This window comes from Solea solea, chromosome 17, assembly GCF_958295425.1.
Source record: "Solea solea chromosome 17, fSolSol10.1, whole genome shotgun sequence".
Lineage (NCBI taxonomy): Eukaryota > Metazoa > Chordata > Actinopteri > Pleuronectiformes > Soleidae > Solea > Solea solea.
Genome location: NC_081150.1, coordinates 16886109 through 16912777, shown reverse-complemented (window position 1 = coordinate 16912777; position 26669 = coordinate 16886109). Strand labels below are relative to the sequence as shown.

The window sequence follows — 26669 nt, the reverse complement described above, 5'->3', positions numbered from 1 at the left end:
TGTTGAAGTTTGCCTGCAGCATGGATGCAGTTGTAATAACAACAAAGCAATTCATTATAATTTATGCTATATTCCTCTGCAACACTGTGCTCGGTATGTGCCTATGGAAAGGCACCTATTTTTGTTGGTACTATTTCTTAAACAATTCAGTGTTTGCAGCTTTAATTTTGTGTCAAAATAATATGGAAATGTTAGAGTGAGTTAGAGTTTGTCTGCTTCGCCATTGATAATTAATGTAATTCTATACAAATAATGTAATATAGAAATCCCACATGTTTAAAATTATAATCTGAATTAATAACAATAATCTTCTTATTTATATAGCACATTTTATGCTTAGTTAATTTCAAATGACAATAAAACCAGGTCACAATATGTTGGCACTACCCCAATAAACAACCATTTTCAAAATAATAAAGCCATATTTAAAACAAGCCTTTTAACACTTCATCTTTATTCTAAGATTACCGACAGAGAGAGGCTGGAGAACCACAGGACTGCATATGTAGAGACATTGCCCCCTGTTGTTTAGAATATTATAAATGTCTTTTCTCCCTGTGTCCTCAGCCTCTGAAGCTATGCGGGGCTCCACGCCGCTGGACGTGGCAGCATCTTCAGTGATGGATAACAACGGCCTGGCTCTGGCCTTGGAGGAGCCGGATCTGGAGAAGGTTTGTTACTGAAGCACTAAATCAGAATGCACAGCACGGCAGTGAACGCATCACTCATTTGCGCCTCATTGACCGAGGAGGCATAAGAAAGACACAGTACATGAAGTAAAACAACTCAGTTATTTCCCCTCGAAACACATATTTTAGAATATTTTAATTTATTTTTGAACAAAATAATAATTTTCACATCAAAACTTCTCATCGTTGACTTATGGTAAAGGAAAGTCAGTAGATTAGATCATAGAATAGTGTTTTTGTTTATGTTTTTGTAGGTGGTGATGTACCTGGCAGGTTGCGGTCTTCAGAGTTGTGCTATGCTGGTTGCTAAGGGATACCCAGACCTTGGCTGGAACCCTATTGAGGGAGAGCGTTACCTGTCCTTCCTGAGGTTCGTCGTCTTCTGCAACGGTATGTGGGTCATATACTGAGCATACTGAGCTTTAAAGTGTCCTCATGGACAACATTAGTGGACACAACTTGTGTCACAATGTGAACTTTCTAGCATTTTCTAACAATAAAACTTGACTGTGTAGCTAAAAGAGTTATACTATATAAAAAAAAAATTCTGTCCCTGAATATAAAGTAATTCTTGAAAGCACTTCTTTTCTCTCTTTGCTTACTCTGATCTTTCCTTTCATGGATAATTGAATCACGGCTTTATTAATGCTTGCCTCTTTCCCTGCTGTGTTTACATTCCAGGTGAGAGCGTGGAGGAAAATGCTAATGTGGTGGTAAAGCTGCTGATCAGACGCCCCGAGTGTTTTGGCCCTGCACTGAGAGGAGAGGGAGGCCAAGGCCTGCTGGCTGCTATGAAGGAGGCCATCAAGATCTCTGAGGATCCTGCTCTGGACCTTCCCAAGACTGCTGCTGGAGTCACTACTGGGTATAAATACAAACCGGTTTTCAGTCATTTCCATTCCTGACAGGGTTGAAATGCCTCAAAGATCAATGTGAGATGCTAAAATGTCTTGTTTTGCAACTGGAGTACACATATTTGGTAATTTCACAGATTGAATCATGGCATAATTTCATACAGAGGATTAGGAGAAGGTTTAAGCAGTTTTGATTGAAGCTGTGGCCAGTCAATGCTGGTGCCTCCCTGCGCACATTAGTATGCAAAGGCTGTAATACACTGCCTGCATTTTGTTGTGTGGAGGTTATTATTGCTTTAAGTGAGGAGAGAAATTGGGAAGACTGTGAAAATCACGGTGTAACATATTTGGCCAAAAGACATTGTTATAAATGCTCACAAAGTTGCCCTAGTGCTGCTCTTTTGAAGTCCATTATATTTACAAATGACATTGTCAAATGTGTTGTGGTTTCTTAGCCTTCAAGTACTGGTAAATAAAAGCATTAATTACAATGACAAATATGTGTGTGTGTGTGCATCAGGTCTGGTGAGGAAGAAGGAGAAATCATCCACATGGGCAACGCCATCATGTCCTTCTACTCGGCTCTCATCGATCTGCTGGGACGTTGCGCTCCAGAGATGCATGTGAGGTTCTTAATAACCAGAGATGAATAGAACTGTAGAACATAAATTAAAGTATAATTTTGAGCCGCCATTGTTACATGATTAAGGTCCATTGTGTCAAAAAACAAATGCCTCGCACATTTGTTTCAAGAGACGCGCATTTGGACAGTGGTGATGAGATTTTAACTGTAAACAGAAAACATCGCACACCATCTACCTTGTTTTGATACATTTATTGCAATGGTACTAGATCTTCATCAGGCAAATGGGTTATGGAAGTGAGAGCATCTAAAATAGGAGAGGCAGTTACCAATCACACAGACTCAGGTGCCGAGATACTCATCAGTTATATAAAAATCCATAAATCCATCGTCATCAGTAAATTGTCAAAAAATATAGATATGTGGTGTAGTGTGCAACATTTCAGAGGGATTCCTGGCACAAATGAAATAAACTAAACTACCACTTTGTATAAGTGTATAACCACTTAAAACTTTTAATTGTTTGCTTTTTGTAGCTTAGAATGACCGTTTTTATCTATACTTATTTCAACAAGGGTCTCTTGCTTGATAGAAGCAGCCATTTTGTCCCCAGCCCAATTTTATTTTGCAAAGAAAAGCATCCTTTCTGGTCTGCGAAGGCCACCATAGTTGCCTGATGATTTTGGGAAAGGGAGGCGTGAGTGGAGGAGTCCTCCATTTGTTACATAATACAACCTTTAGATAATTCTTACACAATGGACCTTTAAAGTATAAATTAGTTGAGTAAGACAGGCAGACTCAGACTTTATGTGGTAAAAGGATCTGTTTGGGGACATTTTAAAAATATAGTCAGCATGCACAGACTTGCTCCTAAAGCATCCCTCCCTACCTTACAGTAATAAAGGTCTGTGAAGTTACCTGAATTAAATGAATGTGTCTGTTTTCATCTGCCACAGCTGATCAATGCGGGTAAAGGAGAGGCGCTGCGTATCAGAGCCATCCTGCGCTCTCTGGTTCCCACATCAGACCTGGTGGGCATCATCAGCATTCCCCTCAGAATGCCTATGGTGAATAAAGGTACGCTTGTCACGGCTGAAGTCTAGCATGTAATAGGAAAAAGATTAATGAAGTTGCTCCAAACAGAACAGCAAGCTGAGACTTATTTACAGAACATATCTGAATTTAAACTATATACAAACATGAGTAACTGTATTTCAGAAAACAATTTCAGAAACAATAGTCGGTTTTTGTAGACACATCAAAATGAAATGACTCAAAATCACTGCATTTGTGGAATAATTTCAACTCTGCCATATAAATGTATTTTTATCACAATGTGGACCGCCTGTGGGCATCATTCAACAGTGTATATATTTTTTTTTTGCTGTGGAACAAATAATTGAGCCCTCAAACTTTTTCTAATATTCATCCAGTTAATGCTCTGCTTCAAAATGAACTGTACATGCAATTATCGTCAACAGTAAATTGATTTGATATCAGCTTTTCTCAACAAGCTGTCTCCTCTGCTCCATCATGATGGCATTACATCAAAATATTGTATCATTTGTTGCTGTAGACTACTTCTACTGCTGATGATCCTTTTCTTATAAGCCAACTTCCCATAGAAAACAAAAAAGAATGCCCTTTAATGGTCTATAATATCCTTCATAACCTTCTTTCAGCATTACAATATCTATATCCTGTTAATCCATCTTTAAATGTGTGCTTAACCTGCAGATGGCACAGTGACGGAGCCCGACATGTCGGCCTGTTTCTGTCCGGACCACAAGGCACCCATGGTGCTCTTCCTGGACAGAGTGTATGGCATTGAGGACCAGAGCTTCCTGCTCCAGATGTTGGAGGTCGGTTTCCTGCCCGACCTCCGAGCCTCAGCATCTTTGGATACGGTGAGTCCCAAAGAACTTAACCAGCCTTCACTTCCCACTCCAGTTTTGTTGTTTTTGGTTATTACAATAAAGGTGATTGTGCCAAGTAAAGACGTTACCTTCGTACATATGTGACGTCCTGATCTATTTTCTGGTACTTTACAGAGCACAGTACAGTTTAGGTTTTTCAAAACTCACAGCACACACCACTTCTTTTTGCTGTTGCCATCATTCTGCTAATCTTGTCATGTGGAGACTGTACCTCGCTACCTCTTTGACCTGCATCCTTCTATCTCCGTCCCACAGGAGGTGCTAAGCACCACTGAATCAGCGTTGGCCATGAACAGGTACATCGGCTCAGCCCTGCTGCCTCTGCTGACCCGCTGCGCCACTCTCTTTGCCAACACCGAGCACTACGCCCAGCTGATCGACTCCACGCTGCAGACCATCTACCGGCTGTCTAAAGGCCGCTCACTCACCAAAGCCCAGCGGGACTCCATCGAGGAGTGTCTGCTGGCCATCTGCAAGTAAGGCCTGTGGAGATTTGACCCGATCCAGCTGAGTGGAAATATTAGAGCAGAGCAGGAGATTTTTCAGAGGCTATATCCTGTTATTTTTCCAAACAGAGCTGCCATCAAACGCTTTGTCTCAGACTATAGTTTATTGTACTTTCTCACAAACTACAGCAAGCTGATATGAAGTTCTTTAAGTTGATTTGTGGCTCTTAAGTAGTGATGACCACTTTTTTGCCTGTATTTACTATAGCATTTTCTTCTTACTTTGCAGATTTGCAGATCGTATCACATTTTGATTATAGAGATTTTGTTTTATTTTGATATTTATTTATTTTTGGAGTTCATTTCCAGTGGATTTATTGATTTTTTTCCCTATAAATTCATATTCTTTCCTGGTTTTCTTGTCCAATAAATGTCTAATTTTCTTTAATTATGGCAAACTGATCAATTAAGCTCAACTGGATATTCTTTTTAAATCACTGACTACATTCACCCACATTTACACCCACTATTAATGATTTTATTAAGGATCGTTTAGCAGTCATTTTGGATGTTTTTCACCCTTGCTAATCTAGGATGGTTCACACAATCTGCTTTATGCTTTATACTTAGTTATTTTTTTACACTGTAGAACCTGATGCTCTTAAAGTTTCTGAAATATTCTCCATGATAGGTGTTTGTATATCTCTATTTGGGTGCTCAGCCTGATCTGTTACACTGTTGAAACTTCTTGTAATAATAGAATTCTTCTCTTTCCAAGGCATCTGCGTCCGTCCATGATGCAGCAGCTGCTCAGGCGGCTGGTGTTTGACGTTCCCATGCTCACTGAATATTGCAAGATTCCTCTGCAGGTGAGACACTCTCCTGTCTCCCGTCACTATTGTGTTTGATTTATTTTCATAATTATCGTTTATTATGACGTTTCACAAACCATTTATCTTCATCACCTCCTATCATACTCGGATATATATGACTGTTTCTCCGCTCATGCATTTGTTTCATTTGCAACGGATTTCAAGGTTATTTTTAACTCAGATATTTAAATTGTCTTCTTCTCTTTCTGTTCTCTAGCTGCTGACCAACCACTACGAGCAGAACTGGAAGTACTACTGCCTGCCTTCTGGTATGGGTAGCTTTGGCATCGCCTCTGAGGAGGAACTGCTCCTCACTAAGAAACTATTCTGGGGAATATTTGACTCCCTGTCTCAGAAGGTACGAGCATAAACCGTGTTTTATTGAATATTCATCAAGATTCATCAACAGTATTTGCAAAGTTCAAGAGATTCATTATTTATTTCTGGATTGCCGATATTCCTCGCTGATCGTTCTGCATCAGATTATATTGGAGATGTTAGAATGTAAGGCGGTATTTTTGCGGGCTATCTTGCATAAATAATAACACATAAAAGGTAGTTGCCTGTTGGCTCTCCTCTGTTTGTTGCTGCTCTTTAATGTTGAGTTTTCTGAAAAATCCAGAAGTTTCAATGCTAAAGTTTGGTTCTCCTGAGAGAAAAGTTCTTGTTAGTGAGAGGTAGTGAAGCAAAAGGCTGAATGTGGTGCTTGCAAGCAGTGTAGCTGAGGCAAAGCCGAAAAACAGATGAAACTTTCATCAGTTTGTGACAGGCCATCGCTTGAAGCAGACTTTCCCAGCTCTCTGTCTTTGTTTTCTTTTCTTTTCTTTCTTTCTTTCTTTCTCTGACTTTGCTCTGCTCAGTGTGTTCATCCAATGATCTAAAACAGACGTGTCCTCACAAACTGTGAGCGAGAAAACAGCCAGAAAAACAGTTTGTGACCGTCCCCTCTGGTGGATCTGTTTTCCCTGTGCAGAAGTACGATGCCGATCTTTTCAAAATGGCCAAGTCGTGCCTGTGTGCCATCGCTGGAGCGCTGCCTCCCGACTTTGTGGATTCCAGTCTCGGGGCAACACTGGAGAAACAAGGATCAGTGGATGCGCAGGGCAACTTTGACCCCAAACCCATCAACACTGCCAAGTGAGTGGTCTGAAAATACAGGCAGACTGTCCGCAAAACCTATGTATCAAGACATAACCTGACCTTTCTGCATGGGTTGCTTTGGTAACAACCAGCATGTAGTGCAAGTGTGTATCGGGTTTGGATACAGGAAAGCTGCTTTCAGATCTCTTCACCAGTGTACGAGAAAGACTCAGTGGTGGAGGAGACGCATACATTTAATCAATTGTTCTGTACTGGACTCAGGGCTGGCTTGGCTGAGTGTTAAGTGTGAAGCTAAAGATGATTTGAAGTCTGAGAAACCAGAACATTAAGACTGAGACACTGCTATAGGAATCTGATTTGAATCCCACTTCTGATCACCTACAAATGTGGTTTGAATCTGATTTGGAAAAAAATCGGATTTCATGTGTTCTGATTTCTGTCCTTTTCTTTCCTTTTCTGTCCTTTTCTCATCCAGACTCAGCGCTGTATGAAATGAATGTCTTAAATGAATATACTGGCTTGTCAATCACAGTCTCTTTCCCTGCATACAAATTGAATTTTTCCTGCTCACCAAGCAAGTAAATTGACTTTGTATTACGTGAAATATTCCTTATCCTTTCTGTTTTTTGTTTTTTTTAGTATCTCCCTTCCTGAAAAACTTGAGTACATTGCCAACAAATATGCAGAGCATTCCCATGACCAGTGGTCCTCAGAGAAGGTTAGTCCCTCAACGTACTAGTCTAATTTTTATTTTCAGTACTCAGAGTATTTTGTGTAAATGAAATGCATCTCACTGCACTCACCTGTAATAAACTGCTGTTGCAGGTGTCAGCGGGCTGGAAACATGGAGATAGTGTGGATGAACAGAATAAAACTCATCCTCTGCTGAAAGCGTACAAAGCTCTGAGTGAGAAGGTACATGTTCACATGCAAATGATTGGCTTTATCAATGATGGTTTTACTATAAGAAGAGTTTATACGTCTATAATTAACTGCATAAAGACATGGCGATGAGTAAATGAACATCTATTTAGATTCAGATTCAGATTTTGGTGTGTGTGCGTTGGATTTATAGGAGAGAGAAACATACCGCTGGCCAGTGAGGGAGTCGTTGAAGAGCATGTTGGCTATAGACTGGAGCATTGAGTGGACCAAGGAGGGAGAAGCCATGTTCCAACAACGAGAGAGCGAAAAGCAAAAGAAGATGTCAGAGTCTCAGGTAAACATCTGCCACTTAACTGTGTTAACACTTTTGTGTTAAGACTAATATTTTACATGGCAGTACACAATGAAGGTTTTTCCTTTTATACAGGTGTAAAACCAGCATATAGAAAAATAAATACAAAAAGAAACAAGTGGGAGTGTAGATTGTAGATATGTAGATTTCCTCTACAGTCTGTGTCCATTGATCCTGTGTAAAGAGGGTCCTCTCTCCCATTTCTCTTATTTTTCCAGCTATTAGTAATATTTTATCCAAATATAATACCTTTGGTTGTATATTTTATTCACGTAGGTTACAAAGATACAGTACTGTACATGACAAAGGGATCTTATACCCAAGTTTTTCCCGTAATGAATTTTATATCATTTTACAAAACTGTGTTATTTTATCACATTTCCAAAAAATATATGAGTGACCTGCGTTCAATTCTCCGAAGACTCTCCAACAAGGTAAATTTTTGCTTGATTGTTTACTCTTGAACATATTAAAAAGAACTCCCTCCAGACTCGAGAATTAGTGGATGTGTGACGTGTTCTCCACATGTTTCGCCAATCTTCATAGCCACTTGCTTTTTAAGGTTGTTTTAATCAGCCTCAGTTTTTGCCTGTGATTATTAATAATCATGGGACTCAAATTAAAATAAACAGCAGGACAACTTGTTTATACAACAAAGCTGATAGCCTGAATCAGTAATTGAATTACTCAAACTCAAATAAATAATTTTGCTGTGCTCATGTTGTGTTGATACTTAGATGCATGCACTGCTGTTTTGGACTGAGAAATGGCTGATGCAGTTTTTACTCGATCAACTATTTTATATTCATTTATTTTGTTTTGCCATATTAGTTTCACCTCCCAGTGTGTTTCCAATGAAATGGTATGTGTTTTTAATATTTCCAGGTGTATTCTCTGCTTAGACTTTCTTTGTTCTGACTTTGTAGGTTAATGGATTCAGTCCTGCTCCGATGGAACTGCATAATGTCACGCTGTCTAGAGAGTTACAGGTTGGTTTTCAATTAACTTTGAATAACTGCTGTCAATCTTGTGCCATTATGATATGGTTTGATTTATTTTGTTTGTCTGCGTAGGGCATGGTGGAGGTGGTTGCAGAAAATTACCACAACATCTGGGCCAAGAAGAAGAAAACTGAACTCCTTAGCAAAGGTGTGCCAATGGAAATCACCCGCGTTTGTGTGTGTGTGTACTTCACTGCACATCAAATGGGCGGTGAATCATCTGAGCTGTGGTAATTCTGTGTTTGGCATTTGATTTGATAACACCAGGAGGAGGGACCCACGCGCTGCTGGTTCCCTATGACACCCTGACTGCTAAAGAGAAGTATAGAGACCGAGAGAAGGCCCAGGAGCTCTTCAAGTTTCTGCAGATCAGTGGCTATGCTATCACAAGGTAATTATCACAAGTGAATAATATTGGCGTTTCTGTGAACCTGGACACTCACTCTCTCTAGTAACAGAATAAAATCTACATTTTCTTAAGTCTATAATATGTGTGTGAGTGAGCTCACTACTGTATCTCGCTGTTAGACAGCCTTTCCACACAGAAACTAAAGCTTGCAACCAGCTTAATTTCCCACACCAAATTCCATAGAGAATATCAGTGTTTTGAGCTCACAAGGACACAGGAGCTGATGGTCTACTTCTGCCTCATTTGTTTTGTTTCGTTTGTGTCACTTAAGTAAACCTGAATGAAGGATTTCAAACACTTAATTCACAAAATGACACATTTAAATATACTGATATAGGTCGCAGTGGATCAAAAACTCTTGTGTGCCAAGAGAGAAACTTGTGTGCCATGGTGTAAAATCGCAGTTTTTTTCCATTGATTTTGGTGCAGGAAGAGAGAGCTGTTTATAAACTTCAGTTTCCAGTCACAAAAGGCTGTTTATCTTTGAGAAATAGTGCCGAAACACATTCTTAAGATATTGTACACTTCAGTTATCTGTTAAATCTGATGCCTTTGTCCCAGGCTGGTTCACAGAAACAAGGTCAGTGTTGATAATGTGGCAATAATCCCATACAAACACACTTTAAAAAAAAAAACCTGGACTATCCCTGAAAGTTATCTGTCCGACAATGATCATCATCTCTAATATTTTTCTTCTTTTTTTTTTTTATCTCACAGAGGTCTGAAGGACATGGAACATGAGTCATCATCCATGGAAAAGCGCTTTTCCTTCAAGTTCCTAAAGACGATGCTAAAATATGTCGACTCTGCCCAGGAGTTTATCGCTCACCTGGGTGAGTGTGTGTTTGTGTCTGAGATTTTTCCAAACACAAATGCACATTGAGATAAAACCCTAAACTTGCTGCATTTAATTCAGAGGCTATGGCCACCAGTGGGAAGACGGACAAATCACCCCATGACCAGGAAATAAAGTTCTTTGCCAAGGTCTGGGCACTCCATTAATATCCCAAATATCGCTAAAAATGAACCACTGAAATACATATGATAAAAAATCGACATCCCTCTCTCCAGGTGTTGCTTCCTCTAATAGACCAAACCTTTAAGAACCATTGCCTCTACTTCCTCTCCACTCCCAGCAAGAACCTGAGCAGCTGTGGTTGTGCCTCCAACAAAGAGAAAGAGATGTTGACCAGGTATTTGTGTGATGATGTTTTCGTAAAAAATCACCAAAACGGACTACATAAAATGAATCTCTACTTCCTGTTTTCCCCTCAAAACCTTTCCCTTTCCATGGTTTGTTCTTTTCAGCTCACCTTTGTTCTCTCCAGAGCTTTGAGTTCACTTTTATTTTCCGACTTCTCTTCCTTTCTTTTCCCAGCCTCTTCTGTAAACTGGCAGCTCTTGTCAGACATAGGATTTCTCTCTTTGGTAAGGTCGGCACTGCCTCCGTCCGTCTGTGTGCTCGTGTGCCTCTGTGCTTCGAGTCTCGAGTTTATATTTACAGGAAGCATCTCTTACAGGAAGTGACTCTGCCATAATGGTGAGCTGCCTGCACATCCTCACCCACTCACTTGACACCAGGTAAGGAATAGTCATTAGTTCTTAATTGAAGCAACAATGTCTGTCTTATGCCTGTAAAAACAATAACACAGGAGGTGTTTAAGGACCCATGTTTGCAGACTAGTGACATCTAGTGGTCAAGTTGTATATTGCAGCCAACTGAATACCTTATGCCTCACATTGCCCATGCAAGAAAGGGTGAAAATATTATTATTGTTCAGTTTTTAAACAAATTTGGCCAAGTTTATTTGTGAAAAACCAGGGTTTCTAAAAATAAGCAATACATTCTGGCTCAAAAAAACCCTGAAATTTAGATTTTGATCTCTCCAGCGATGACAATTTTCTAGGGAAATCTACAGATTTACATGAAATATTGAATATAAAATTTAAAAAAAGATCTAAAGGAAAAATCAAGAATGCATGGGGCTTGAACAAGAAACTGGTAGTAGTACGAATAATTTAAAACTAATAAAACTTTCTCATCTGCATGCAAGTGTACATGATAAACTATGGTGGCATTCAGGTAGCATGAAACACAAGAGGCCTTTTCCTGAGAGGCATTGTGAGATTTGGCCATTCTGGGTTACATAATAGTTGACTATCCATGTAATGTAAAGGACACAACAGTTCTTACTTTTCAGGCGATGATTAATTAACAAAAACATATTTTTATCATCCATTTTTCTAAATTGTACTCACTTGATCTTTTTTTAGATTTAATATTTTGCATTAAAAATGCTCCTTCCTCCTCCTTAGAACAGTGATGAAGTCCGGCTCAGAACTGGTCAAAGCCGGGTTCAGGACCTTCTTCGAGAACGCAGCCGAGGACCTGGAGAAGCTGCTGGAGATGCTGAAACTGGGGAAGTTCATGCAGTCCCGCGCACAGATGAAAAGCGTCACCTCCAGCATCCACTACGTGACGGTGGCGCTGGTGCCCATCCTCACTGCCCTGTTTGAACACATCAGGTCACATGAGTTTGGAGTGGACCTGCTGTGTGAGTCCAGATTCCTAAATGCACACACACCCTTTGTATGCTTGATTATTCCCTGAGCTCCAAATGCAATCCAAAGAAATAATTAAGATAAGAGACTAACAAACAATGGATAATAGACAAGTTCATACATATCTATGATACGTTTACTGAATATTTCAGCTCACATTCCCAAATTACTACTTTTTTACATGCATTTTGATGGTGAAAACCTCAAACACACCCTTCATTTTAATTTAAAATCACTTTCTTTCTCCTCCAGCTGTGTTTTGATGGTAATCACACAATTTTGATTGGTAATAGATTAATGTTTTGTCACCTTTTGTTTCAGTGGATGACGTGCAGCTATCCTGCTACCGAATCCTGACGTGTTTCTACTGTCTGGGAACAGGAAAGAACATCTTTGTGGAGAGGTAGGAGGTTAACATTTTCTTTAACTGCACTGCAGAATATAAGATGACATTGTTGCTTCTACACACGAGCAGCAATTTGTATTTTGTTGTTAAGTTTATATGATATAAAGTCAATATCCATGAACTGTGAAAGTTCATTATGATTGTCCCTGTTAATTTGAATAGTCTTTAAGTTTGGTGACATCTAATGGTAAAATGCAGATTATATCTTTACCAAGCGTGTCAAGGAACTATGGTGGCCTTCACATACTAAAAAGGAAGTAATTCTCCTTTATTTGCATTCTCTTCCACTACAAAATGCAAAACATGCACTCATTTTGTCCAAACTGGCTGCTATAAAGGTACAGTGGCGCAACCTCTGTAAAACAAAGCCCTTGCTTAAAGTACATATAAAAGTCAACAAAGACCTAACTATTTTAATTTGACTGCAATTATACTTATATTATTATACTTAGCAAGTATAAAACCATATAAATGTTACACACTGGACCTTTTAATTGTGGCCAGAAAAGATAACCAACAAGAGTATACATGTAAATTACGTTTATGGAAATCTGTTAGATGAGAATTTTCTGGCTTCTGGGAGACAATTAACTAGCAGCACTGGATTCTTCCAAAATAATTAAAACTTGCAATTATGTGTGATTATTCCCCCACTGGCTATTATGCTGCAATAAAAACTCCCAGAGCTATTGTTGAGGAGAAATGTGCATAAATTCATCCTGATATAATAGGATAGAATGGAGAATATACACATGAAGTCTTAAATTAGCAAAATGAATACCCATAATAGCATAAAACACCCAATATGTTACAAAAAGCCAATAAAATAATGCAATAAAGTCACACAAAATACCTTGTGAACAGCAAACACTGTTTGTCATCAAGAGTTTCTCTTCTGTGTTCATACTTCTCCTTCTCCATCTAATATATTAAAGTATATTTGTATATAATTATGTGTATTCAGGCATCTTCCCGCACTGGGGGAGAGTCTGGCAACCTTGGTGGGAGCCATGCCTGTCGCTTTCCTGGAGCCGCACCTGAACGCCCACAATCCGCTCTCCGTCTTCAACACCAAGACTCCCCGAGAGAGAGCCAGTGAGTTTACGTCTGACCTCGTTTGCTCTTTGTGTCCCATCACCATGGCTGATGTTTTCCCCTTTTCTCAGTTCTCAGTATGCCGGACACAGTAGAGGAGATGTGTCCAGAGATGCCTCGTCTGGATAAACTCCTGAAAGACGTCAGCGACGTTTCAGAGTCTGGTGCTCGCTACAGCGACATGCCACAGGTCTGAGAGGGCTGGTGGGATATTTGAAATGGGTTTAATTTGCTGCACTGCTGAGGTGTTTGGACCCATTTACTGCTCCTAATGTGCTATTGATTTTCATTTTTTTGAAGTAGGGGATCCACAGTTTTTAGGGCTTGAACCATGTTAGAGGTTAAAGTCAGAATATAGTAAGCTCCATCACTTTTGACTTTTTTTTATGACTCTTGTGTTTTTGTAGACTTGATGTAAAAGGTGAGTTGGGAGTTTTCTTGCTTGGAATTCCTTACAGCTGGCCTCATAGTGACTTCACAAAACACAGTTTTGACTACAAGTCAACAACAATACAACACATCTCTATACTCCAACTGCAAAACAAAGTAAAATAATAACATTTTATATCCAAACCGCTAAGGGTGAATGTTATTGTCGAGAATAAAACATTTTCTGGACATTATTTGACCATACTGCAGTAGGAGTAACTATGACCATATTTCTTTGGTTGAGGCATCCATACGGTATCTTCACATCAGATCGAAATATTGTGCCCTGTTATAAGGTTTAATGGCAATGGAGTAAGTGTTTTGGGCTCTACCTCCTTTTTGGAGAAAAATTAAATTAAGTTAATGATTTTGCAACCTAAATAGCAACTTCTCTTCAACTAAAATTAATTAACTTCTCTGAACTAAGTTAACTGCAAAGTATATACTGTATATAGTGCATGACACAAATGTATTATTTTCTTTTGGAATCAAGGTGTAAATTATTTTTTGGCTTTTGGTGCCAAATTTACAACACTTATCATTACTTGATGGACATTGCTGTCCTTAAAAACCCTCTATTCAACCCAAATTCAACCCTCTGTCCATTTATCCTGCAGGTCATTGAGGTGATCCTCCCCATGCTGTGTAACTACCTTTCCTACTGGTGGGAGAAAGGTCCGGAGAACTCGCCTCCAGATTCCCATTGCTGCACTATGGTGACTTCCGAACACCTCAGCATCATCCTGGGAAATATCCTCAAGATTCTCAACAACAACCTGGGCATTGATGATGCGCCCTGGATGAAGAGGATTGCAGGTGGGCGACAGAATCTGTGCCACACCAGATAGGGCTTCACAATTATTCACAATAATAAAGTGTGCAAAATCTAAACTGAAAGACACTGCAAGTATTTTGATTAAGTGTGACAGCATTATGATGAAGATTCTGCAGTGGTGCAGGAATTCAACAGCCCATAAATCTTGCTTCTCAGATGAGCAAATATCTTGTTTTTTGTTGACATGAATTACAATAAGGCAGAAAATTAATCTTTTGAAAAACATAAGCAAAAAGGAGGATTCGGGAACTTAATTACTTATTCTTTTACTTTTAGATAATATAAGATACATATAAATTTAAATATAAGATGGAATAAAAGTGGAAATCAAAACAAGGGGAAATCTATCCTATGTATTAAGACTGCATTTTATAAAGACTCATCTTAAAAGGTTACAGTGGTGAATATAGTTTGGTAGTTGTTTACAGACACTTTATTTTTATTATTTAATAATCTATATTGAGATATACTGTACAAACATCCATACTGAAAATATTCTCATGTCCCTTTTTTCACAGTCTACTCTCAGCCAATCATCTGCAAGGCTGGAGCAGATCTGCTCAGAACCCACTTCCTGCCCACGCTGGACAAATTAAAGAAGAAGACCGTGAAGGTTAGAGTTCAAAATACATATTCCAAATTATTATAGCTCTGACAAACCTGTGCTTTATCTTCATTAACTGTCCAGTTTAAAGGAAGGAGGATCAAGAAGCTACTCAGAGGACAGAGATTAGATTATTACTGTGGGGTTAGAAGAAGTGATGTATATGAGGATTTACTAATCCAGTGAGTTGAAGATAAACTGCTTATGTGCTGCAAAAAACGTAGGTTGTGGCCGAAGAGGAGCTGCTGAAGGCCGACGGCAAAGGTGACAACCAGGAGGCTGAGCTGCTCATCCTGGACGAGTTTGCTGTGCTCTGCAGAGACCTGTACGCTTTCTACCCCATGCTCATCCGTTATGTGGACAACAACAGGTACGACATGGGGACATCGACTTAACTGGAAAGAGTTTAAGTTAAAGGTTTATTAGGTTAGCGCATATTTTTGTGAATGTACTGGGATGGGGCATAATGTCAGTATAGGTATGTATGGATAAACTGTATTTGTAACGTAACTATAACTCAAATAACAGTCACTCAAGTCATACAAAGTAAAGAAGTCTAAACCAGGCAAAGGCAAGGAAAAATCCATAAAACAATAATACAAACCAAGAAAAACTGGAGAAAGCAAACAAAAGACAACATGGCAGGGACATGTGGTGAATGCTGGAGTATGAGCAGTAATGCACAGGTTGCCAAGGTGAAAAGAGCAGGGACAGGAAGTGGGCGTGGTCATATAAATGGAGGGAAAGCTAAACAAGGAACAGGGAGTGGGGGAAGAGAGAGATGAAACCAAAACAAAACAGGAGTCCTGACAGTATGTGCTTGTATTTTTATTTAGCTTATTAGCCTAGTCTTTTTCCAGTTCTGTTTTTTTGTACTTTATATGAAGTACTTGTATTGTTTGGTAGCCTCATTTCTGTGTCTGTTCCCATGCTTGTGTTAGCACACATTGCAAATTAGAATATAAATAAATAGAGCCAATGTATTAATATATTTGGTTATAAATTGGTAAGTTGGTTGGAGGTTACAACTCAACTCATAGTACCATAATACACTGTGTGCACAATTATTAGGCAAGTGAGTGTTTTGGCCATATCATCATTTTTATGCATATTTTCCAACTTCAAGCTGTATAAACTTGAGTACTTATTGGATTTAAGCATACCAGGTGATGTGTATTTGTGTAATGAGGGAGGGGGTGGCCTAAGGAGATCAACACTCTTTATCAAGGTGTGCATAATAATTAGGCAACTTCTCTTCCTCAGGCAAAATGGGACTCTGAAATGTCAAAAATTGTAAAAAGTCTTTCACAGGGATGCAGCACTCTTGAAATTGCTAAGATATTGGGGCGTGACCACAAAACCATCAAACGTTTTGTTGCAAATAGCCAAGAGGGTCGCAAGAAACGTATTGAAAAAAAAGATACAAATTATAACTGCCAGATTTGACAAGAATCAAACGTGAAGCTACCAGGAACCCATTGTCCTCCAGTGCTGTCATATTCCTGAACTGCAACCTACCCAGAGTGCCCAGAAGTACAAGGTGTTCAGTGCTTAGAGACATGGCCAAGGTAAGGAAGGCTGAAACCCCACCACTGAACAAAACACACAAGTTGAAACGTCAAGACTGGACCAAGAAATATCTGAAGACAGATTTTTCGGTTTTATGGACTGATGAGATGAGAGTGACTGTTAATGGACCCAGAGCTCCACTTCGACTCAGACGTCAGCAAGGTGGAGGTGGGGCACTGGTATGGGCTGGTATTATTAAAGATGAGCTAGTTGGACCTTTTCGGGTTGAAGAATGCCTCAAAATCAACTCTCAAACCTACTGCCAGTTTTTAGAAGACACTTTCTTCAAGCAGTGGTACAGGAAAAATTCTGCATCTTCCAAGAAAACCATGATTTTTATGCAGGACAATGCTCCATCGCATGCATCGAAGTACTCCACTGCATGGCAAGCCAGTAAAGGCCATAAGGATGAAAAAATAATGACATGGCCCCCTTGCTCACCTGACCTAAACCCTACTGAGAACCTGTGGGCCCTCCTTAAACGGGAGATTTACAGTGAAAGAAAACAGTACACCTCTCTGAACAGTGTCTGGGAGGCTGTGGTTGCTGCTGCACAAAAAGTTGATCGTCAACAGATCGTCGACTCCATGAATGGAAGGCTTGTGACAGTTATTGAAAAGAAGGGTGGCTATATTGGTCACTGATTTTTTTTTTTTGACATCAGAAATGTTTATTTGTAAATTTTGAGTTGTTTTATTATTCTCACTTTAACAGATGACAATAAACAAGTGAGATGGGAAAATGTTCGTTTTTTCATTTAGTTGAATAATAATTATGCACGCTTATATTTGCCTTATAATTGTGCACATATATATTCTCCTAAGAAAGACAAAACCTCACTTTTACTTTCTTAAATATTCAGGTTTATTGACATTTTGGATTGACCCAGAGCACTGTAATTAAAAATAAAATAATAAAATGAATCCTCAAAAATACAACTTGCCTAATAATTGTGCACACGGTGTATACAGTCTCCTGTTGTTGAGAATATTTATGTATTGTCATGTTATGTGTTATATACTTTGTTTAGAAAGGTAGTTACATGTATTCTTGTTCCCATTTCTTTATCCAATCCAAAGCCCATTTTAAAAGTTGACTAAAGTGTTGTACAGTAGTATAACAAAATAAATAAGAAGATATAGAGGTATAACCTCACCAAATTATCCTTGTTTCTGTCTTTTCTCCACCTCAGGTCCAGGTGGTTGAAGGAGCCTGACGCGTACTCCACTGAGCTCTTCAGGATGGTGGCTGACATCTTTATTCTCTGGTGCAAGTCCAATGTTAGTCTTGCTGATTTTTTATTTATCACACTATGACGTTTTTTGGGGGGGAGAGGGGTTACTGGTGTTGAGGACTCTTTTCTTTGTCTCCTTAATGCAGAACTTTAAGCGTGAGGAGCAGAACTTTGTGGTTCAGAATGAAATCAACAATTTGAGCTTCCTGACTGGAAAAGGCAAGGCTAAGATGTCCAAGGTAAATAAATTAATATTCATTCCATTATTAGTCACATTTTGCCTCAGTGAGCTTCCCCAAAGTATGTTTTTTAGCTGGGAAAATGATATGAGATTATTTATACACATACACAAGATGTGGATGAAAACAGCATTAATTATAAATCCTATTTTGTCATTGATTATAGATCCTATAAAAGCACCATTGTCTCCAACAGAGGTACCACATCTAAAAAAAAGAAACTGATTAAAATGTATGTTTGTGGGCAGTCAGTAAATGTTTAGGACTTTAAAAGGGATGAATAACTGTGAGTATGAGATCCACAAAAGACTCTACTATCTAAAAATATAGTGCTTATGGTGGGGTTTGTTTTTCGTGAGATTTTTTCTTTGAAGGAAAACAAAGGCCAGCCTTGAGCCTCACAATATTAAAGAACTCACACATACATTTGTTTTCCTAAAAACAACAGAATATCATTTGACATAATGATAACAACTATCCTTTTTTTGAGCCTCACAACAGTTGAGGGGTTGTTGTCAATGAACTTTTCTCATGCAGTAAAGGTAAGGTAAGTCCAAGACTAATGGTGTCCCTTCGGTGATGGAGGTCTTCTTTTTTGGATAAAAGCTGTTCTGTCATCACAAACCCATGAGACGTAGCACAGTCCATCTCTGTCCTCTCTGGGTTTCATTTAGATTTATCTCACTAATTCCCTCTGCTCTCCTGTTCACTATGTCAGCACTTTGGAAAATGTGAAAACTTCCTGATGGGATCCACCTCTACCTGTTCCTTCCTGGTGCTGCGTTTCAGAGACTCTGCTAATGAAAAGCACAAGGCCTTTATAAAGACTTTTCCTGTGTTTTAATCACGTCCTTGACATTTGCACCCAAGAAGTTGAATACGTGGTGGGTCTTTTCCCACCTATTATTTCCCCCCAGTACATCAAGGATTTGCAACATAAAATATTGGTTGATGTTCAGTTAAAGTCATATATCTGGATGTATGACAGTGTTGTGTATTTGTTTTGGCCAAACTGGGGCAGCTTTATCCGTAATCCATCACAGTAAAGGAAAGGGTTTTCAGATCTTCTTCCTGAAAAAGTGCTTTGTGTGGTGGCTTTTCTGTGCGATGAAGCAGTTTGTGTATACATGTGATTTGTATTGATCAGTGTTCAGGCAGCATCAGTTCTTTTTTGTGTTTTTTTAAACAGAAAAATATAGAATGCAGAGTAAACAGAGGGTTGAATTATGAAAACCTCTCTTTACACTGGATGCTAAAAATTTGGAAAAAAACTACAACAGGACATCATCTGTCTTGTGATTGTGATATCGACATAATTACATAATCACACAGACGTACATGAAGATGATGTCTGGGGTATTAAATATTAAAGTTTCACACGGATATTAAAAAGTATATTGCTATATCTCTTCATAGAGCTCTATGTTAACTTCTCTGTTTTTGTCTGTCTGTCTGTTTGTTTGTCTTTTTTTCGTCCAAACAGCACCATCAGGTTGGTCAAACTGTTTGTGGTTAGAGGCAGAAGCTTCCATAAACTTAAAATTTTACTTAACCTGCATTAATTCTTCCGTCCACTGTAGAATAAACTTTTATCACTGTGTCACTGTAGTCAGGTGGGGACCAGGAGAGGAAACATAAGCTCCGCCGTGGGGAATACTACTCCATCCAGACCTCTTTGATTGTCGCTGCCCTGAAGAAGCTGCTGCCCATTGGCCTCAACATGTGCACCGCAGGTGACCAGGAGCTCATCTCTTTGGCCAAGATGCGCTACAGTCTGGTAAGATGAGGAAATACAACCTGGTGGAAACTTTATACATTACAAATTAAGTTGTTTTTATGTAGGAGGTCTGTGTTTGTGTAATCTTCCTCATCACACTTTGGCAAAATTAGCCTTATTTCATGTTTTTCTACGACAAATAATTTGATTGAGCAATAGACTGGAGCACTATCATCTGTGATATGTATGAAATCCTGTGTGTGACGCCTTTTATAGACTCTATATAAAAAATATAGCCCTTAAATATTATGGCTTTGTTTTCATTATGTCTGATAACTTCTTACAGTTGATTGTGAACATGCTGTTGTTAGAAACTTAATTCCAAAAGGGAAAATTGAAAACCTTTTTAAAGGATATTCTTGTAGAGACTTTTAATGACTCACCTGCTGTAGCTTTATGACCCACTAGCAGGCCTCGTCCCACATTTTGGGACTCTTAGGAGAGTGCAGACTTCTACCAAGACCACTCATCTTTTCTTCCTCAGGCCTACATCCCTAGAAAATGTTATCAAAATGAATTCTTTACTGTTTTAGTTATGCCACTTACAGACAATCAGCAAGAACATGACCTCTTTGGTGGAGATAATTATTTAAATAGAAGTCGAGGATCTAACAAAGTACTTTTGTGTAATGATGAATTCTTGTCCCTTCACAGAAAGACACAGATGACGAGGTGAAGGAGCACCTGCGCCAGAATCTCCATCTCCGGGACAAGGTCAGTAATGATAGGTCATTATAGAAAAATAATAGATTCCTGCAGTTGACTCATTAATTTGCTGTGTTTCTACGTTGTAGTCTGATGACCCAGCGGTCCAGTGGCAGCTGGACCTCTATAGGGACGTGGTGGTGAAGAGCGAGGAACCTGCACCCCCGGAACAAACAGTGAATCGAGTCCAGAGCATCTCTAATGCAGTTTTCCACTTGGAGCAGGTAACAACACAACTTTTCACAAAATATCAAAATGTGTTGCATTTGCATTTGAGTACTATAGCACTTCCTCTGTTTTTGGCTTAAGTCTAGAGCTGACACAAATAAGCTGCAGCTTACTGTAGTGAAAATGTTTTGTTATAATCAAAATCATAGCATAGTAATCATAACATTAATGTAGCTCCTTTCAAATGCTTTTACAGAGTGCTGTACGATAATTAAAACCATCAATACAAAGCAGAGGTAAATGATAATGACAACAATTAAAAAGAAATCCCATAAAAACTAAGACAAACCAAGTTAAAAGTAACTGATAACAGGAGTCATAATAATTACCTTATTCACACTTGTCAAAATGTGAAGGTGTCCTGCTTTTATCGGATCCTATTATATTTTATTTAAAGGGTTATAGAATTTTGGTAAAAAAAACAACTTTTGGGCAATTGTGAAAATAAACTTTTGGGAGTTGTGCCCTGAACTAAACATCCAAATCAATTGGTGAACAGTGAATTTTTGAATCATTTCCTCGTCCCCTAAGGTGGAGCAACCTCTGAGGAACAAGAAGTGTGTGTGGCAGAAGCTCATGTCCAAACAGCGTAAGCGTGCTGTGGTGGCTTGTTTCCGTATGGCTCCGCTCTACAATCTGCCCAGGTGAGTGTCGCTGTGACAAACTATGTCAATAACCAAAGATTGACATTTATCTATATAAACCACCCAGTTAAGACATTGCTTTGTCTCAATCTAACCTGACGTAACAAGCAATCACCAACTAGTCATGGGAGGTGTTTTTTATCTTAATTGTGTGCCCATGTAAACCCCTCATCACCTCCCTAACGACATTCTCTCCTCTGTGTTGTATTTTTTTTTTTTTTTATGCATAACACCTCCTCATCCTCCCTCAGATACAAAAATAATAATTACTTCCTGAATGGCTATCGGGAGGTTTGGCTGGAAAGGGCATTCAAAGCCTCCAGCTTTGACCACCTGTTCTCCTTACTGACGGTAAAGTGAATCTACTGGGCGAATGCATCATCCGTTCAACCTCCCTCCCCCGCCATCCTTCAGGCTGTGGACCGATCTCTGCCGAGCAACCAGTCGTTTATGCACTGTTGATTCTGATTGGTCCGCTAGTGTGAGCCCCCCAGAATTGGTGAAAACAAAAATATTTTTTAAAAGTGTGGAAAAGCACTACAAGCTGCAGGTGAACCCTTAAAGCTGTAGCGTGTAACTGCTGTCGTCCCTTTGAGGTTACCCCCCAATAACAAGTTCCTAGAAGTGTTTATTCTATTGAACAAAGGACTGTTTTCAGTGCTTTCGATGAAGAAAAGCCACATCGATAGTTATCCAGGCTTGTCTTCCCTATTAGTACATTTCAATTATCCTGAACATTCAGGGCTTTTGGCAGAAGAATCAAATTACAAAACTTTTCATGGTCGAATCTAATGCGCTGGAACTGATTGCCTTAATCAGCATTTGTTTGAGCTAATAAATCTAGAAGACTTCATTAATATTTAAAAGTTACCCACTACAGCTTTAATGGACAAATACAGAGAAATATCACTAGAGGAAAGATGGAATTGAATCAATTGAATGCAATTGTGATAGAAAAGATGGCTAGCTGGGTTACAACATTACATCTAGTTGCTGTAAAAATACAGGTGTTTTGTAATTCTTTGCTGCCTGTCTGTTATTGATGATATACAAATTTGTTTATCTGACGTTTTTAATGGGGAATATATATACGTACTGTATGAATTGAATAGTTATAAGGAAAGAAAGACAAGCTGTCTCACAGATCCACTGGTGTGATGGAAAAATGCATATCCCCCCTCTAAAATGTGCATGCTTTCTACAAACCTGATGGATGTAACAGCAGTTGTGACCAGTCAGAAGAGCCAGTGGGTCCCACATTGACCAATCACCACCCTGCCTGAAATTACACTTCCTGTAACCCTTTCCTCCCCACTTCCTTCATCTCTCCTTCCTGTTTCCTCCAAAAACTCACTAGAACCCGCCCTAATGCCACTGTACCTCCCTCCCCCACTCCCCTCCATTCCTCCCCACCTCCCCCTTTCCCAGGCATCGCGCTATCAACTACTTCGTCCCGGTCTATCAGAGGCTTTGGATAGAGGCAGAGGAGTACTCTTTTGAGGAGAAGCTAGTTCAGGATCTGGCAGTAAGTACTGGGCTTGTCTTGCCCTTGCCCCGCGTGCCCTGCGTTGGCACACCGCTGCCAGTCCTGTCTGCTGAATGCTTCTTTAGTTCAGCGCCTGTCGAGCCTTGGGAGCGCTCCCGGGTGGGGACCTCGCCCAAAGCACCCAGGGGCCCCCGCGTTAGGCGCTCAAGGCCCTTCAAACAGAGATCCGTCAGGGGTCAGAGGCTGCATGACCAACTCAGGAGACACAGGGCCAGCTCCGGCGCTCACAGCTCTAGAAAAGCGGGCTTTGCCTTTCTGACAGCAGTGGTAAGGAGGAGTAGGAGACTGTCACTAGCTGTTTGGCTGTCCGATCTGGATCCAACCCATCAGTTGTCTTTCGCTGTACTCTGTAAGTCTGTAGTGTTGAGTGTGAAGGTGACGTTACAGTACGTTTTGTGGCCGTGACGTCAGTGGCATGCTCGCGTAGTCATGTGATGACCACATTTCATGTTAGGTCTTTGTACTGCGATGTGCAGCAAATCCATTCAAGACGTGAAGACCGTTTGTTCCTGAAAATATGCACATCTAAATCTAAGGGTGTATACAAACATTTAATGCTGACACCAAAGTGTCCTGATGTATGCAAGTGCCTTTGTTATTCTTGGATACACACCAATAAAAAAATATGAAACACAAAATGCCAAGACCCTGTTCAGACCTGGTGTTAACATCCATCCTCAGTGATCCGATCATGAGCAGATTGTGCCAAGTACAGCTCTGAACCATGGCCTTGATACAGCACATTTTTATTGCATTGGACAATACAAGCTGTCAATCACACAGCGATGTTAACTCCCTTACAAAGTTAACATTGCGTTGTATTGAAAAAGACCTTAAACTAGTAATTTAGACTATTAACTCTGCAGGAAAATATTTACTTGCGTTATCAATCAAGTGAGAATTAGCCTCATTTTCCCACAGACTTTCATTCAAACCGAATTCATTTTGGAAGCGGTGGAGTTGCTATTTACATCCTCTTTCATGAGCTTTAACTGGCTGACTATGTTCATTTTTATGTACTGTCTTCCTCATATGCGATCACAAAAACACATTTGGAGGTGGAGAAGAAACCACCTCCTCAGCAGGAATCATCTGATTATTAGACCAGTCAGTGCTCATGTGTTAATTTGCTGGCCATGTGATTCACTTTTGCTAGTTGTTGAACTTATTTCATGTTACAGTAGCACGAGTAGGGCTTTGTCACTCGTGAACAAACACACCGACATGCACACAACAGTGCAATTGGAATCATTAAAAACATAATTTTGTTGACGCAAGCAGTCATGTTGTCAGTCTTTCTTTGAATAAAGGACAGAGCCAGACCTAATCTCCTGTGGTCACAGGAGATGCATCGAGGACGTGTTTAAATACAGGCGATCGGATCACTGGGGACTGATATTAATACCAGGTCTGAACGGCGCCTAAAACTATGCCATAAACAAGATTAAAGGGTAGCGTTAGGTACAGAAGCACAATAATTATCAGACACCGTATACTGTTCCTCTTGGAAAGAAGCTCATTTTTATTGTCAGCTTATTAGTTTGGACTAGTTTGGACATTTGTGTTGCTGTGATAGTTGCTCCATGTCAAATCCTTCACTGTCAGGATCATTATTCATGTTCACAGTCATATCACCAAATGGCTTCCTGCTTGCATCTGTTTGCTAATATGCATGTGTTTGAAAACTGGTTCCTAAACTGTTCATTACCATCCACTCTAAACGTCTTGGTGCTGGATCACCAGGAGACCCATCAGCATGCCGGTACTAGTCAATGACTCATTTCAGTGTTTTTTTTACAAACGTGTGAATGGGAACATACAGTATGTCGGTGATTAAAGCAAATGTCGATGAGTTTTGAAGCTGAGTCATGAGACGAGGTGTGGGCGGAGCTAACTGTTTACACCTGCGGACCCCCTGCAGAAAACCCCCATGAAGATTGTGGAGGAGGAGGAAGAGGAGGTGGCTGAGATCCAGCCCGACCCTCTCCATCAGCTCATTCTCCACTTCAGCCACAATGCTCTGACAGAGAGGAGGTGAGATCATTATTTTCAGAAAGAGATTTAAATAAAGCACAATAATTCACACATGCTAATGTTCTGTGGTTTAACTTTGTCAGTTATTTGGAAGAAGATCCTTTGTATATTGCGTATGCAGACATGATGGCAAAGGTAGGGGACTTTAAGTTTTGTTTATCAGTAAGTAATTTAAATACATCTCCAAATTGAAACTTTTTTTAAACTTGGTCTTCAGAGCTGTGCAGAAGACGAGGAAGAAGAAGAAGAAGAAGAAGGGAAAGAAAAGACGTTTGAGGTTCCTGCAGTCATTTAGTAGTTTTAATAGTAATTCACTCACCCTCCTTCCCCCCCCCCCCACTTACTATTATTTTGTGTGTGTGTGTTTGATTTCAGGAAAAGGAGATGGAAAAGCAGAAGACCCTTTATCAGCAGGCGCGGCTGCACGCTCGCGGAGCAGCTCAGATGGTGTTGCAGATGATCAGTGCCAGTAAAGGTAAATATCATCTGACCACTGTTTACTGGGATTTAGCTTTTGACCTTTTGTCTTTTATAAACAACAATGCAAAGCATCAATGTAATCCAGACTGAGTTTTTCCTTTCTTTAAATTTACTTGATTTTTACTTACTTGAACACCTGCCAAACCCCAAACCTGTTGTTTTATTGAGGTTTACTTATCCCCTTTTTAGGTCCACATCTATTTCAGATTTTTTAAATTAAATTAAATTAAATTAAATTAAATTAAATTAAATTAAATTTAATTAAATTAAATTAAATTAGATTGTATTTTATTGATCCCACAACGGGGAAATTCACTTGTGCAGTAGCATACATGTTACAAAGGACAGAACAGAACAGAATGGCATAGATTACTTAAAGAAACAAATATTAAAATAAGATAAAATAAAATAAAATAAAATGAGGTATGCAATTTACATCAACACTATGTATTTAGATGTGTAGAGAAACTGAATACTGTACAGAAAATATGGATTGTATTTACAAAAGTGGCTTATGCTGCTAATTATTGCACAGATTAGTAAATTAGTAAAATGATGTGGAGAAACATTGAATAGACATCTTACAGAAAACCAGACTACAGGTCTAGATTGATGTATATCCAGATTATCATCAAAAGTTGCCCACGCAATTTCTCCCTTTCATCAAAATCCACTCTTTAAGTTTTTTGAGCTTTGTTAACAAATGCACCCAAAAACATAACCTCCTTTGTGGAAGTAATACTAGTATTAAGGTACTATGCAAAGGTATTAGACCTGTAATAAATCAAAGTTGTATTTTATTTTTTAAATATTTATTTCAAAATCCATCCCCTGCCATCAGGTCGCCTTGGCCCAATGGTGACCTGCACCCTCAAACTGGGAATCTCCATCCTCAATGGAGGCAATGTGCAAGTTCAGCAGGTCAGAAAATACACATATTTACAGTTTGAGTTTATCCTTGTCATCTTTCTTCTAATACCGTTGTTATTTTTCTGTGCAGAAAATGCTTGATTACCTGAAAGAGAAGAGAGATGCAGGCTTTTTCAAGAGCCTGTCAGGACTGATGCAGTCTTGCAGGTACCCTGTACATGTGCAGCGGAAAAAAGGAGAAATCTAGTGCTTTTATTTGACTGGTGAATTTCTTTCTGTCGTC

The 26669-nt window shown here is 39.4% G+C and overlaps 1 protein-coding gene across 4 annotated transcripts in view; it reads left to right on the top strand.

Moving 5' to 3' along the window:
* ryr3 (ryanodine receptor 3) overlaps window positions 1-26669 on the top strand; it is a 132262-nt gene that overhangs the window by 81099 nt on the left and 24494 nt on the right. For all 4 annotated transcript variants that reach the window (XM_058612944.1, XM_058612942.1, XM_058612943.1 and 1 more), the window contains 41 exons: window positions 568-671; window positions 944-1079; window positions 1371-1554; window positions 2064-2166; window positions 3083-3203; window positions 3864-4033; window positions 4319-4539; window positions 5288-5378; window positions 5599-5739; window positions 6355-6518; window positions 7122-7200; window positions 7308-7397; window positions 7558-7701; window positions 8646-8708; window positions 8793-8868; window positions 8988-9111; window positions 9847-9962; window positions 10046-10113; window positions 10201-10322; window positions 10508-10557; window positions 10650-10710; window positions 11446-11684; window positions 12013-12094; window positions 13062-13192; window positions 13264-13382; window positions 14239-14437; window positions 14975-15069; window positions 15285-15430; window positions 17822-17909; window positions 18010-18102; window positions 19712-19879; window positions 20534-20593; window positions 20674-20808; window positions 21344-21456; window positions 22885-22981; window positions 24924-25036; window positions 25120-25171; window positions 25254-25313; window positions 25412-25511; window positions 26358-26437; window positions 26517-26593. In XM_058612944.1, coding sequence (XP_058468927.1) covers window positions 568-671; window positions 944-1079; window positions 1371-1554; window positions 2064-2166; window positions 3083-3203; window positions 3864-4033; window positions 4319-4539; window positions 5288-5378; window positions 5599-5739; window positions 6355-6518; window positions 7122-7200; window positions 7308-7397; window positions 7558-7701; window positions 8646-8708; window positions 8793-8868; window positions 8988-9111; window positions 9847-9962; window positions 10046-10113; window positions 10201-10322; window positions 10508-10557; window positions 10650-10710; window positions 11446-11684; window positions 12013-12094; window positions 13062-13192; window positions 13264-13382; window positions 14239-14437; window positions 14975-15069; window positions 15285-15430; window positions 17822-17909; window positions 18010-18102; window positions 19712-19879; window positions 20534-20593; window positions 20674-20808; window positions 21344-21456; window positions 22885-22981; window positions 24924-25036; window positions 25120-25171; window positions 25254-25313; window positions 25412-25511; window positions 26358-26437; window positions 26517-26593 — 4675 coding nt within the window. The remainder of the gene's footprint in view (window positions 1-567; window positions 672-943; window positions 1080-1370; window positions 1555-2063; window positions 2167-3082; window positions 3204-3863; window positions 4034-4318; window positions 4540-5287; window positions 5379-5598; window positions 5740-6354; window positions 6519-7121; window positions 7201-7307; window positions 7398-7557; window positions 7702-8645; window positions 8709-8792; window positions 8869-8987; window positions 9112-9846; window positions 9963-10045; window positions 10114-10200; window positions 10323-10507; window positions 10558-10649; window positions 10711-11445; window positions 11685-12012; window positions 12095-13061; window positions 13193-13263; window positions 13383-14238; window positions 14438-14974; window positions 15070-15284; window positions 15431-17821; window positions 17910-18009; window positions 18103-19711; window positions 19880-20533; window positions 20594-20673; window positions 20809-21343; window positions 21457-22884; window positions 22982-24923; window positions 25037-25119; window positions 25172-25253; window positions 25314-25411; window positions 25512-26357; window positions 26438-26516; window positions 26594-26669) is intronic.